At 38.9% G+C, this 14435-nt stretch overlaps 1 protein-coding gene across 6 annotated transcripts; it reads left to right on the top strand.

The window, feature by feature from the left end:
- The first annotated feature begins 416 nt into the window (after positions 1-416).
- Positions 417-13728, top strand: LOC113107134 (paired amphipathic helix protein Sin3b-like). Of its 6 annotated transcripts, none has more exons than XM_026269399.1 (20): positions 417-955; positions 2350-2456; positions 2541-2706; positions 3721-4059; positions 4149-4235; positions 4626-4778; positions 5304-5426; positions 5542-5631; positions 5743-5861; positions 5978-6188; positions 6861-6977; positions 7073-7311; positions 7634-7817; positions 8485-9178; positions 9304-9473; positions 10380-10553; positions 10711-10803; positions 10980-11071; positions 11438-11636; positions 12680-13728. In XM_026269399.1, the coding sequence occupies exons 1-20, from the start codon at positions 845-847 to the stop codon at positions 12911-12913; spliced, it is 3702 nt and encodes a 1233-aa protein (XP_026125184.1). In that variant the 5' UTR covers positions 417-844; the 3' UTR covers positions 12914-13728. The 6 variants fall into 6 exon arrangements, with proteins under 6 accessions (XP_026125184.1, XP_026125186.1, XP_026125187.1 ...); XM_026269401.1 differs by having other exon boundaries at positions 2541-2694; positions 12680-12913; XM_026269402.1 differs by lacking the exon at positions 4149-4235 and having other exon boundaries at positions 12680-12913.
- Positions 13729-14435: the final 707 nt, after the last annotated feature.

A 14435-nucleotide genomic window follows, 5' to 3' on the forward strand; every position in this document is an offset into this window, starting at 1 on the left:
TTTGTGTCAGCCTTTTAATTTTACTTTTCAAAAACAACAGACCGACTCCTGTAACTAATTTAATGAATATTCAAATGTGATATTTTTTTTTAATGTATGACTAAAGCAAGAGTAAATGTGACACTTGTGCAATCTCTCGTTTAGAGTGTGGTGAACTTTTACATTAAAAAACGAACCTCTGATACATACTAATAAATAATATGTAATGGTACATGTAGTCTATATAATATATTTTATCAGAATTAATGGTCAAAGCAATTAATGCGTCATAAAACATTTTAAATCAATGAAAAACAACTTTTCTACAACATTCTCCCAATGAACAAAAACGTGTGCAGAATCCCATTCATGCCCGCGGCCGCTGAGATCCCGTACACTTTGGTACACTCCGCCTTCTTTCGGTTTGTGCGCATGCGCTTTTCAATTCTCCACAACTCCCTCCGTTTCCGGACGCAAGGATCGAACGCACAGCTGCCGCCGAATTTAAAGAGACATACATCATTTGTTTAAAAAATTCGACCATTGGAAAAAAAAAAATACATGCGTTGTTTCTGGTTCTCTTCGAGGGTATCGAGGAAGGTTCGTTATTGATCTGAGCACTTGACGGTGTAGTTTTAGTAGGGATTGAGAGGTCTGAACACTTGCAGGGCTTGAGCTGGAAGTCAATACTGGAGTACGTTAACTGGGTGGCCGTCGGTAAAGTACTCCGGACTTGTCGGGGGGGAAGAGAGCTGGGTGGCCCCCCAAAACGAACTGATTTTTTTACGCCAGAACAACCTGCAAACACGGAGGGACGGTAAATCATCGTGGCTTCGGTGGCTGGTGGTGGGGAAAGAAACGCACCATGGCGAAAATTCAGGCTCGCAGCAGCACTGCGAAGCAAATCAACCAGATCCAAGACAAGGCCTATGTGGTTCAGAAACAAGTCCAGCAGCAGCACTTTCAGAAACTAAAGGTAAGAAGCATTGCAGCAAGTGCATGTGTTTCCTTCTCTGTTACACCGCATTGTGTATTAGGAAGTGCTGTGCTGTTCATATGCATATAGAGCATATCAAAGCATTCACACTGAGTGTGTGTAAATGGATTTGAAAATCTTACGCACTTATTTAACGTTAACTTACATCATTTCAAGCTGGAAAAGTCAATTTGCTGTCGCATAACGCACAAATTCCTAGCAATGCTAGTTTAGCAGTCAAACGTGATGGAAGTGTATCTGATGAATTAAAGTCTAATGTTTTCTCCTTACGCCGACGTGTTTTCACCGCTGCTCTTTGTTAAAACAAAAATCGTTATATTTATTGAGGCTTCGCCAAAAACCACACTCCGTTTGTTTAAGATTAAACCGGTTTGTTTTATATAATTGACGTAGATAAGTGAAATAAGGGGGGTTGCTTTGCTAACAGCTGATTTTGTCATAAATGTGTCCATTTTCGTTTTAACCCGACCTTTGAAAGAAATGAAAAGTGTGTGTTATGTGAAGCACATCTGAAACGTTTCTCTGTTAAAAAGCAGTTTGAATCGCGTTTTGGTTGTTTTGGTTGTAAAATCGTAGCGCGGTTGTTGTGTGTTGTGACTAGCACTAGTGCTAACGCAGCAAAGCTAAAAGAGTCAGTGAGCCTTTATTTTCCTCACTGAATATTAATAAAACCACAATAAGAATATAAGAGAATATAAACCGGCTGTTTTATTTATCCCAGGCCGCTTGATTTGGGTCAGTTTTTTGCATTGAAGTGGTTGGTCGGACATTGTAACTGTTCTTTTTTTCTTGAAGGTTTATTTAGGCGTGCGTTTTTTTCTCTCGTTGGGTTTTGTTCTTGTGAACAGAGAAAAATCGAATAACTTTCGTTTTGTTTGTGTGTACTTAGTTGTTTAGATTTCACAGTGCTTTTTCGTTTCTCTTGCATAATTCAAAGAATGTAGACAATGTTACTTCAATAGTAGAAGCAAATGCAAAGTCATTCAATTTGATGTGGCTCCACAATAGAATTGTACTTGATGTCCCACAGTCTTTTAAAAAATGACCACCATGGTATTTTGGCCATGTACCATGGTGTTCATCAGAGTACATTAGAATTAGTACTGTGGTATAGTTAGTTCTGTCATATGGTAATACCATGGTACTTTAGTTTATACCATGCAAGTGAAATTAATGTATTTTTGTATTGTGCTCCAAGGTACTTTCCTTGTGCTTGTCAAAAAAGTAACTGACATAAATGCATGTTATTACCGTCCAATGCCTTTACTGTACCATGGTACCACCACAGTACTTTTGTAACTGTGTATACATATATATTGTATTCTATTGTTTGGAAACATTATTTGGGTAAACAAGATTTATATCTCTTGCAGGTGGAGGATGCCTTATCTTACTTGGACCAAGTCAAAATACGGTTCGGAAATGATCCGGGAATATACAATAAGTTTCTGGATATCATGAAAGAGTTTAAATCTCAAAGGTATGTACGTTTCTGTGCATTTTAAATGGTCTTCGATGCACAAAAAGCACTCAGTGATTGTATTCCTGGTGTCTCCATCCACAGCATTGACACACCAGGAGTTATCAACAGAGTTTCTCAGCTCTTCCATGGGCATCCTGACCTTGTCCTGGGGTTTAATGCCTTTCTACCACCTGGTTACCGGATCGAAATTCCCAAGAATGGAATGGCATTTCTTCAGTCCCCGTTGTCCTCACAGGTAGGACTTGAGGTGCTTCAGTTTACTATTTATTTGCATCTGTGTTTTGATCTTAATTTTCACTGTTTCAGTTCATCAACCATGAAAAGGTCATCATTGTACTACGTTCACAACTAATTTTACTTGTGTGACCTTTCTGAATGGAGCAAGATATTGGCAGAAAAACTATTTAGGGTAGATCTTTTTTAGCTTACGGTACTTGAATAGATTGTGAAGCAAGTTTTGCATACTAGAATGCAAGTTTGCTAAAACAATGCCTAAATAGCTGTTTGCCATTTATTTATTTTTTATTTTTTTGCCTTTTTAATAACACGCATGGGCTTTCTGGCAGAAGACAAAAGAAGAGGCGGAGCAAGTAATTTCATTTTAATGAGTGACTGCAAAGACAAATATTTTTGTATTTGGAATAATGTGCACTGATGAACTTCGCACAATAAGACTGGAATGTGTATTGAGAGAGAAAATGGGGTTTATATTGATTTCATGTTAACTTTGGCCGTGTCCCAAATGGGCCCCTTGCTAGCTTCCTTTGAGTTCACACTTTGGTGACATCATGCCACATAGACTGTCAGAGAGTAGTCCAAATGACATTAGCTTTGAGTTTTAGAATAAATGGGCCGTTATTTCATAAAATCTATAAGAGCTTTATTATTGCTTCCATTTCGTTTTGATTGTTATGGTCATCATTTATAGTTGTAATAACTTGAAAATAATAATAAATTCTTTAAATTTCTATTCACCAATTCTGGGTATTTCCATTCAAAGGAACTTTACACAGTTTTACAATGACTTCAGTTTGCTGATGAATTGTTCATACCTTCAAGGCATACCAGTTATGAGTGTTTTATATCTTTTTTTCTTAAATGTAAAAGTCAACTTATAAGCAATTTTTTTTTACGAAACTAATACTTTTATTCAGCAAGGGTGAATAAATATTCCTGCTCTCCTGTTGTAATAACCTATGTGGGGATGTTGGCTTTCCTGGTGTATTAATGTAAGGTTGTTCTTTGGTTTCTTTTCTCTCAGGTCTCTCCGGGACCAGGAAGGAGCTCGGACAGCTCTGTTGTTAGTGCCTCTTCATCAGCAGTGGCTGAAGCAGGACCAGCTCCAAATGAAGCCGTGACCTCTCCGGAGAGCATCACTTCATCATCTGGACCTCCTGAACAATCAAGCAGGTTGTCACTTCCTCTGCCCAGCCGAGAGAGCCAATCACAGCCGGCCACCACGTCCGTGTCCCCTCCCACATCAGAGCCCAGTCCTGTGGAGTTTGATAGTGCCATCAGTTATGTCAATAAGATCAAAAACCGATTTTTGGACAACCCAGAAACCTACCGAGCCTTTCTGGAAATTCTACATACATACCAGGTGAGAGCAATAGTGAAATCACATTTTTATATATTTTTTTTCTTCTTGAGGTTTGACCCTACCTGCAACCTTTTGTATTACCAACCCAGATAATAACCGGTTGCCTACCACCAATATCACAGAGCAAGACTTTTGACTATCAACATAAAGTCTGGTCCACCACGCAGCATATTCTGGTCAAGAACTTTCCTTTTGTTATTATCTTTCATTTATGTCAGCAAAAAATGTCTGTAGCCCTTGTGATCTGAATGTCTGTCACTGTAAAAATATTAAGTTCTCATCATTTCACAGACATTAAATATACATTTCTGCTTGTGGGTGTCTTGAGTTTCAGCAAGCCAATCAGATTGCAGCTTGTGATTTTTAGCAGATGGCTGCCTTTTTCATGCAGTATGCACCAGACTGTCAGTGAACGGACTGTGGGCCATCCGTGGGTGTTCTGCCTGAGGCTGAAACTAGGCTACTACCTACTAGCACTAAAGGAAATAGACCCTTGGACTGTTTTCCTACCCATCCCGTAAACTTATCGATGTTCATTGATTTGTGCGTCCTGTGTCCATCTGCAGAAGGAGCAGCTGGAGGTGAAGGAGAGCAGAGGGCGTAGCACTGGAGGAATGACTGAAGATGAGGTTTTCTCTAAAGTGGCAAGCCTTTTCAAAGGTCAAGAGGATCTGCTTGCAGAGTTTGGCCAGTTTTTGCCTGATGCAAAGAGATCTCTGGTTAGAAAATGACCTGTGTCTGCTTTAAAAAATATATATATTTTCTTGCACTTGTATTGATTTGCCACAAAAGGGTTTTCTCTTAAACATTTTCAGTTGTTCACACTGTCATGCAAAAGTTTCGGGTCAGTAAGAGATTTTTTTAAACAAGTATGTGATAGTTTCAGTAAAACACGTTCAGCACAACTGTTTTCCACATTTATAATAAGAAAATAGTGTTTGAGCACCAAATCAGCATATTAGAATGATTTCTGAAGGATCTTGTGACAATAAAGATTGGGGCAATGGCTGCTGAAAATTCTGATTAGCCATCACAGAAATAAATTACATTTTAAAATATATTAAAATAGAAAACTGCTGTGTTTTTTTGTTTTTTACATTTATTATTATTATTATTATTAATCAAACAAATACAGTCTTGGAGTGCCTAAGTCAATTCTTTCGTAACCATTAAAACATTTTACTGCCCCCAGACTTTTGAAAGGTAGAGGAAGTATTTTTATTTCTGACTAACTTTGATTTCAGTTTACTGGAGGTTCTTTGCCTGGCAAAGACAGCCTGAAGAAAGCAGAGGAAGAGGAAATGATTAAACACAGCAAGAAGAGACCTAGACCCATGTTAATGCCCCACATGACCCCCCTTCTGAAGGTCAGAGTTCACAAAACTCTGCCATAGCAGGGATATCATATGCCCCTGTCTCCTAAAGATCTGCATTATATGCAGGTTACTTGTGCTTAAACAATTTATTTGTTTTTATTCACAGAAAAAAATGAAATATTCCTGCTCCAAGGACCCATCTTTCGCCTCTGTCGGAAAGCATGGAGTTTTGCGTGAATTCACGTTCTTCGACAAGGTGCGTTTCATAAACAAAATTGCTCTGAAGCGTAAGTGGTAGTAAGTCCGCAATTGCCATAGGATTTATTACGCAGTCACAGCCATTGAACAATTTCATTTATTTTTTTAGGTTCGCCGTCTGCTCAAGAGTCAGGAGGTGTATGAGAATTTCTTACGCTGTATAGCTCTGTTCAATCAGGAAGTGGTTTCAGGGGCCGAACTCCTGCAGCTTGTGACTCCATTCTTGGGGTAAGAAAGATTTAAATAGGGCATATTTACTTAATCCTGTTTGTTTTTATATGGTGCGTTTCGCAGCCCTTTCATGACGGTCATGAGTCATTTGCCACTGGTGCCTCATTCTGCAGGAAGTTTCCAGAACTGTATACCCAGTTTAAGTCATTTTTGGGTGATAAAGAACTGGCTCATGCCCTCACCGGCCTCTCTGACCGCTACATGGAGGGTGGAGGCAGAGAAGTGGATTACGCCTCCTGTAAACGCCTGGGTTCCAGCTACAGAGCTCTGCCCAAAACCTACCAGCAGCCCAAATGCAGTGGCCGAACTGCTATATGCAAAGAGGTACTGCATTTTCAGGAATAGTTGAAATCGTTAAATTTTATGGAAGTAATGTAATGTTTGTACTGTTATTAATATAATTAATAATGCCATATAATTATGTCTATATATTTGTTAGTATACATATTATCTCAGTATTTGTACTCATTGTTGACTATATATAATTAATGTGTTTGCGTGTGTCTTTTTTTTCTTTACTGCTTTAATGCATATTTCACCTCCAAAATATCTGCTAATAATATAATATATATAAAAATACAAACCTATCGTTACAAAAATGTCAGCAATGTTGCCATTAGGTCTTTAAAGGAGAGGCGTAAATGATGATACACATCCTGGCTTGGTCCCGATCAACAGATAATGGTACAAATCCGCAGAAGCCAAAATATCTATGAATCATTTGGAAAATGGGGTGTTTCAGCCCCCACACTGATTTTATTTTCAGCTGAATTTGAATGGAAGCACTTATCATAAATAGCTCTATTTCCAGGGTGCCTGGAGAACCCGGATGTGTCGCCACCAAATGCTTGTTTGTAAACAGTAATTTTGTATGTAGAAAATAAGCTAGATATTCATGCCAGATCTGAAGTGTCTGGTGTATGAGAGATCTTTAAAAAGTGCATCCAGCTATTGCTAAGGCTAATGTACAAATGTTTTGAACTCATTTTGTTGTAGGTGCTGAATGATATTTGGGTCTCATTCCCTTCCTGGTCAGAAGACTCCACTTTTGTGAGTTCCAAGAAAACACCATACGAAGAGCAACTTCATCGCTGTGAGGATGAGAGGTTTGAGGTAAGATGATCTCTTTGAAAAATATCAGGAGATTTAGGTTTCAACTGAAACTCAGCTGAGATTGATATCGATTTCTTTTCCTTTTTGCTTCGTAGCTGGATGTTGTGCTTGAGACTAATTTGGCAACGATAAGAGTTTTGGAAAGCGTGCAGAAGAAATTATCCCGCCTTTCGCCAGAGGATCAAGAGCGCTTCCGATTGGATGACTGTCTTGGTGGAACTTCTGAGGTCATCCAGCGTCGTGCAATCTATCGTATCTACGGTGACAAGGCTCCAGAAATCATAGAGGGGTTAAAGAGGAGTCCAGCCACTGCAGTTCCTGTCGTACTCAAAAGGTTTTTCTTTTCTCTCACATAAATGCCAATCAGGGTATCTCTACAGTTACATTTGACAGCAAAAGTAATAGAATAGCTCAGAGGTCATCAACTCATTTATTGCTGCTCTTAGCTCACAAGGGGGAAAATCATTGAGATCTACAAGAGAGTATACAGAGTTAATAAAACTTAGCATGGTTAATCAAAATTGAAAACAGTGGATGTCATTTTTACACTATACATAATTTTGCAGTCATTTGTGTTTCTAAAGTTTTAAGAGTTCCTCAGTCTAGCAGAAATGACATTTTGACTGAAGAATGAATTGAAGGTTGTCTTGCCATAGATTGAAAGCCAAAGAGGAGGAGTGGAGGGAGGCTCAGCAGGGCTTCAACAAAATCTGGAGAGAGCAATATGAGAAGGCGTATCTGAAATCACTGGACCACCAGGGTGTCAACTTCAAACAGAACGACATGAAGGCTCTTCGATCCAAGAGTCTTCTCAATGAAATAGAGAGCATCTATGACGAGGTGAGTTTAGCTGATCTTCTGTTTCTGACGGTCTAATGACTCATTCTCAAGATCTAGAAAAGAGCTTTTTCCTTAATTCTAATCTGTTCGTTATTCTGAACCATTTTTCCATTGTAATTTCATATACTACTTTATTTTAACAATGGGGTAATCATTTCAGTTTATGTAGAGTTTATGATGCTAATGACAGACTTGACTAAATGTATTCGCAGTAGAGGTTTCTCACTTCTTCTCAATTTTCACGGTCATTTTATTGATATTTTTTCCCACTTTCAATCCATATTAGCATCCATAGCGTTGAGAATGTTTCTTAGGGAATGCAATAGACCAGATATGTTTTATTTGCCAAAATAACATTTGGAATTACTTGTTCGTTTTTACAATAAATAACACAATCTTCTCAATGGGTTGAACTGAGACCAGTACAGTCCCATGTAAAAGCAGTTTAAGTTAGGATTAACACACAGATCTGTTTCTTTATTGTCGAAATAAACTAATTTATAAACAATAAGAACTTGTCACATTTTCATCATCTTCACCATTTTAATTTGCATTCCTTCTCAATAAAAACAGTGTACACCGTGTGAAATCTCATCTCAGGATGCTTGCTACAAGAGTTTCATATGTCATGCAGATAACTAGTGCTTTTGTCTTTTCCCCTCTACAGCGGCAGGAGCAGAGCACAGAGGAGGGCGGCGTGGGCCAGCAAGGTTGTGACGGTTCAGGCACAAATTCGACCAGTGAACCCCACATGATCTTCACTTACGAAGACAAACAGATCCTGGAGGATGCTGCCTCCCTCATCATCTACCATGTCAAGCGACAACCCACCATCCACAAGGACGACAAGGACCACATCAAGCGTATCATCCAGCACTTTGTCCCCGACATCTTTTTCGCCCGTCGTGGAGAGCTTAGCGAGACGGAGGAGTTCACGGACGAGGAAACCGAGGGTGAGGACGGCGCCGCCGCAGGAGGTGGAGTCTCAACAACAGGCGGCCAACAACAGTTGAACGGTGATTCCAGACGAAGACGATGCACTTCCCCTGAGAGCATGGACACCTCTACGGCCGCCCACAGTATGAATCCAGAAGGTGAGGCTGTGGATCTGCGGGACCCAGAGGCTGAGCACCAAAAGGAGCTGGATGGAGTCTACAACCTGTTCTTCGTCAATAATAACTGGTACTTCTTCCTGCGGCTGCACCAGACTCTGTGCTCACGGCTGCTGAGGGTTTACAGGCAGGCCGAGAGACAGTTACTGGAACACAGGGCGGAGCAGAATCGGGAACGGCTGCTCATGGGAGAGGGGCGCAGAGAAAAGGCAAACGACCTGGCTATGGAGCTGCGCCTAAAACAGCCCAGTGAGTAGATTTCCTGAACGATGCACATGTATACTTACATTTGCTTTGGGATAGTTACTCATCTAGATTTAGAACTAAATTAACAGGCTTGCACAAATTTTCACAAGTAATGTCTGTTGTATCAGGTGAAGTAGAGTTAGAGGAATATTACCCAGCATTCTTAGACATGGTACGCAGTCTTCTGGATGGAAACCTGGAATCCACGCAATACGAGGACACCCTGAGAGAGATGTTCACCATCCACGCTTACATCGGATTTACCGTCGACAAGCTCATTCAGAACATCGTAAGACAGGTGGGTTGAAGAGTTGCATTACACCGAGCTAAGATTCTTCGGCCATTTGTATACTTTTTACAACAATTTTCAACTCTCAGATCTTTTACAAATAAGTTTTTCTCTTGAAGTTTCGGAAGACTTTATGTAAATGACCTCAATTCTGATTCACCCATTATCTTCATTTGTCATTTTTATCTAAACAGGCATGCAGATTTATTGAAATAAATTGCATTCAAGTCAATATGATTTAGGTTTTATTCGAATTCATCATTCAGATATATTATTACATCATAAGCATTACGTTTCCCAAATTACTTTAACATTTTTTGCCGTTTGTGTCTCTTAAATGGCCGGCGTGAGCTGACTGTGAAGGGAACCTTAAGTAGCACGTCTTTGCATCTAAAAACATGACACGCAGAGCTCGAAAATGGTTTTAAAAAAAGCACAGTGCAGAATGCCACCGCGCCATGTTTCTGTCAAATTAAACAATTGCCATGCCAACTCTCTTCTGTAAACAAAACCTTGCACCACTTGGCCTGCCTCCAGGGTCTTCTGATAGAACCACTGACTTCACTGTGTGTAAATGTTGAAATTCTTTTAGCTTGACGTGGTATCTTAAAAATGCAAGCTCATGTGAGACTGTCCAAGAGATGTGAGCGCAACCCTTGTACACGTCCGTATAGCGCATGTCTACACAGAAAAACAATGGAAAAAGTAGTTTGTTAAAGGAAAAAACACATTGTGTGAACGGCCCCTTAGGCTGTGAATGTTATTTCACAATGAAATTTACATTTAAAATGTTTTAAATGCTAGTTTTTCAGAATCACAAAGAGCTATATTGGTAAGTACGCTTGTGCATACAAGGAATCTTTTAGTTTTTGGCTTCGGTGTTAACCTGCTCTTCTCTCTGATTGACTCCAACAGCTTCAGCACTTGGTCAGTGATGAGGTGTGTCTGCAAGTCACTGAGCTGTACCTGGCTGAGAGGAAGAGGGGTGCCGCTGGAGGCAATCTCTCATCCCAGTGTGTCCGTGCCGCTTGGGAGGCCAGCTACCAGTGGAAGGCTGAGAGAGTCATGGCTGAGGAGAACTGTTTCAAGGTGCTTGACCTAATGCTGTCCCTACATATTACAAATTTATGTGGCGATCTAAATTCAGATGTCATGTTCACCTCCTCAGTAGCATTAATCCTATGAATTGTCATGCTTAACACAAGTACACCGTTTAGTTTGTAATTTCTTGGCTGTTTCTCATCAGGTCATGTTCCTTCAAAACAAAGGTCAGGTGACCTTAACGATCGAGTTGCTGGACACGGAGGAGGCCCAAGGCGATGACCCGCTGGATGTTCAGGTGCCTCCACACAAAGTTCTGTATTTTATGACAAAAAATATTTCTGAAACATGGGTTGTTTGTTTTTTTTTCTAGAAAATGTTAAAAGTGTCAAATTTAATAGGTTAATCTGTTTTGGTGAGACAGGAGTGTAATCTTGTTTTCTAGTGCATTAATATTGTTATGTCTTGTTTCAGAGCCTGTCTAATTATATGGAGCAGTATATAGGAACTGAATCTGTATGCTCTCAGACAGAAGGATACTACTTCAAGCCTGTGTTTCTGCCCAGGTGAAAACTGTTTAACCTGCGTTATTTATGCCTGTTCTTTCTCTTTTGTAGCCAGAAGCTTAATTGTTCATTTGTTTAGAGGTGCATGAATTCTACCTTTAATCTACTTTTTAATTTTTGTATTGTTTACAAGCCCACTTGCTTTCTCTCAGCAACACTCATTATTTTTAGACCCCATGTATTATCTGACCTTGTTTCTGGAATAAATTAGGTATAATTGAAGCTGATTGTCTCAGTATAAAGTCGTACACTGCTTTTGTGTTAGAAACGAAAAATTGCTTGTTCAGATGATAATAAATGTCGAATGAAGGTGAAACTAGATTGACTTTGTTTCAATTTTTTTTTTTTCCTGCACCTCACCTTTAGAAATCTGAGGCATTTCCGTGGCTGGCAGCTCAAGCAGGTGGAAGCCATGCGCTGTCGGAGAGAGTGGCATCGGAAGATGGGTGTGGAGACAGCCGGGAACCTGGACTGCCGTTTCAAACTAAACACCCACAAGATGGTGTTTGTGATGAACTCCGAAGACTACATGTACCGCCGAGGGGCGCTGGTGAAGGCTCGGAGGGTATGTTACTAAAATACAACAATATACATACAGGAAATATTAAATTTTCGTTCTAGTATTACATCAGTTAAATGAGTGCAGTCTCTATAAAACGATTTTCAAAAATACTTGTAGAACTGTTAAATTCAAATAATAAATGATGCCAACCAAATAACTTTTAAAAGAGAGATGGAAATGCTTCACATATCTTACCAAATTCCCATATATACTTCTATTCAAAAGTTTGTGGTCCATAAGACTTTTATAATGTTTTCAAAAGAATTCTCTTATGCTCAGTAAGGCTTCATTTATTTAATAAACACTTGTGTAATAAACACTTTGAAATATAACATTTTTTGTTTTAATATATTTTTAAATATAATTAGTTTTTTTGCAGCCATTATGCCACTCTTTACTGCCACATGATCCTTCAGAAATCATTCTAATATGGCGATTTGATGTCCAATAAACATTTCTTCTTATTATAAATGTTGAAAATGGTTTTTGCGGGAAACTGGCATATTTTTTTCAGTGTTTTTTAATTAATAGAAAAAAAAACATTTATTTGAAATGGGCGTCTTTTGTAACATTATAAATGTCTTTACTCTCACTTTTGATCTATTTAACGCATCCTTCCTGAAGAAGTAAAAAAAAAACAGCTACCCAGCATTTTTAAAAAGTCATGTAAAAATATTTTCTCCACCAACATTGAAAACTTCAATAACGGCTATAATTAAGCTGCCTGTTGTCTGCAGCGTTGTTCTTTTCTCAGCCTTGATGATATCTAACCTTTTTTAAAATGCTTTTTCAGTTGCATAAATTGTGCATTTCCATCTCCATTGGCACGAATCCCGCGACACACAACAAAAACAGCTCTGATCACAGCATCCTCCATTGTTGACATTTGTAAATGCCACAAATAAAGACGCTTCAGTATTTCTGCTGCCGGTGTGAATGCGGCCAGGAAACGGCTCGTGGGTGAAACCATGCTGGCTAGTTCCTAGAACCACGTGGTGCAAAAGCCCCTAGTAGTGTATTTATTTTTGTCCCGTCTCTTCCTCTAGTCCCAGCACAGAGTAGCACAGGCCCAGCACGAGCGCTTCGAGCAGTGGCACCGGGGCTGGATGAGCGAGCATGTGTCCTCCAGCGCCGAGCGCAGCGTACAGGACTGGCTCATGGGAGAAGAGGACGAGGACATGATCCCCTGCAAGACCACCTGTGTTTCCATGCAGGTCAAAGGCTTACATGTCAACAGGTACCAGGTGCACTATAACAGCAAGGCCCCCGCCTCTCCGTAACAACCTCAAGCCTTGGGATGGATTTTGGTGATCTGTCTCTCTCTCTCTTCTCTCTTTGTCTCTTTCTCGCTCACTCTTTCAAATGGCCGAGCTTAAACATGCTTGGCTGAGACACGACGAACAGACAGGAGTGGTTTGAGGACAGACAGCTGCTCAAAGGAGGGAATGCTTCATTGAAAAGCATCACATCTCGACACTAGTCCATCATGATCGACGCAGTTACCAGACGTTTCAGAAATGCGAATGTCAATTTTTTTTTAATTATTATTATTTTTTAAAGAAAGTCCATTGTAGTTTTTAGCTCCTGAAACCAGAGTTTTGTTTTGTTTATACTGAAGTATTGAGAGATTCGGTTTAAAGTATGTCTACAACATCTGTGTGTCTTTTTGTACAGTAAAGTCGACTCAAGAGCTCGAGCAATTGCATATATATACAGCAGAAAGATTATTCTGTTTGCATTTTCTTGGCTATGAATGATGACTTGGAAAAATTATGTTTCTCTGGCGCACGTCCGCAACGTCCTTGTTTTAGTTCTGGTTTGTGTTCCTTGTTTTCATCGTCTCTTATAACTGAACGGAGGATCGCCAGTGTCACCCGTCAATCACTGCTCATGATTTATAGTCGATTTTGTTAAACATCCCGATCATGTATCATATCGATCTCGCCAAATCCTTGCTTTTGTTTGGTGTAATTTTTACATATTAAAGCAGAAAAATGACAGAAAAATATCAGTGTTTTGAAAAAAAGAATGTATAACATTTATCCTGTATCAGTTATCACAAAATAAACAACCTAGTTGTGCAGTTCTTAAAGAACGGGTCGTGATTCTTGCAGAATTCTCTACTTTTTATCAGAAGAATTGGAATAGCAATAGATATCAGGTCTTGTGGTTTATTTGATATTTATCTATCTGCACATACCACGGTGGAAAACCAGCTTTTTAAATACATGTTTGCACAGGCAGAAGATTTTGCATCAAATATCCAAAGAAACTTGAACTGTGTCTGGGTAAGTGTCTGGATCATATTTCACATATCATATATCTTTTTTTTTTTTATGACATTTAAGCATATTTCCTGAAGATCTTTTTTTACATTTACATTAAACACACTTTAAATTAAAACCTCCATTGAGGAAATCCAGTACAATAAATACTAGAAAGGTGTACATTTATTTTAGTGCTGTCAAATGATTAATCGCATCCAAAATAAAAGTTTTTGTTTACATAATGTGTTGTGTACTGTGTATATTTATTATGTATATATGAACACACACGCATAAAGTATATATATTTAATATATTTACATGTGTATATATGTATATTTATATTAAAAAGCTAAACATTAAATTTTTCTTAAATATATATATATGCATGTGTATTTATACATACATAATAAATATACACAGTACAAACACTTTTTGTTAACAAAAATGTATTTTGAATATGATTAATCATTTGACAAATAACTAATTTATTTATCTATTTATTTATTGTAAATGTGGTACTGTTAAACTGTCATGA

The sequence above is a fragment of the Carassius auratus genome, chromosome 8, assembly GCF_003368295.1.
Source record: "Carassius auratus strain Wakin chromosome 8, ASM336829v1, whole genome shotgun sequence".
In the NCBI taxonomy this organism is placed as follows: domain Eukaryota; kingdom Metazoa; phylum Chordata; class Actinopteri; order Cypriniformes; family Cyprinidae; genus Carassius; species Carassius auratus.

Excerpts from the sequence above, each read along its gene's own strand:
- LOC113107134 (XM_026269399.1), top strand. The coding sequence starts at position 845 with ATGGCGAAAATTCAGGCTCGCAGCAGCACTGCGAAGCAAATCAACCAG. Across the intron at positions 4,779-5,303 it reads CTGATGCAAAGAGATCTCTG|TTTACTGGAGGTTCTTTGCC; the intron begins GTTAGAAAATGA and ends CTTTGATTTCAG. Across the intron at positions 5,632-5,742 it reads AATTCACGTTCTTCGACAAG|GTTCGCCGTCTGCTCAAGAG; the intron begins GTGCGTTTCATA and ends TTATTTTTTTAG.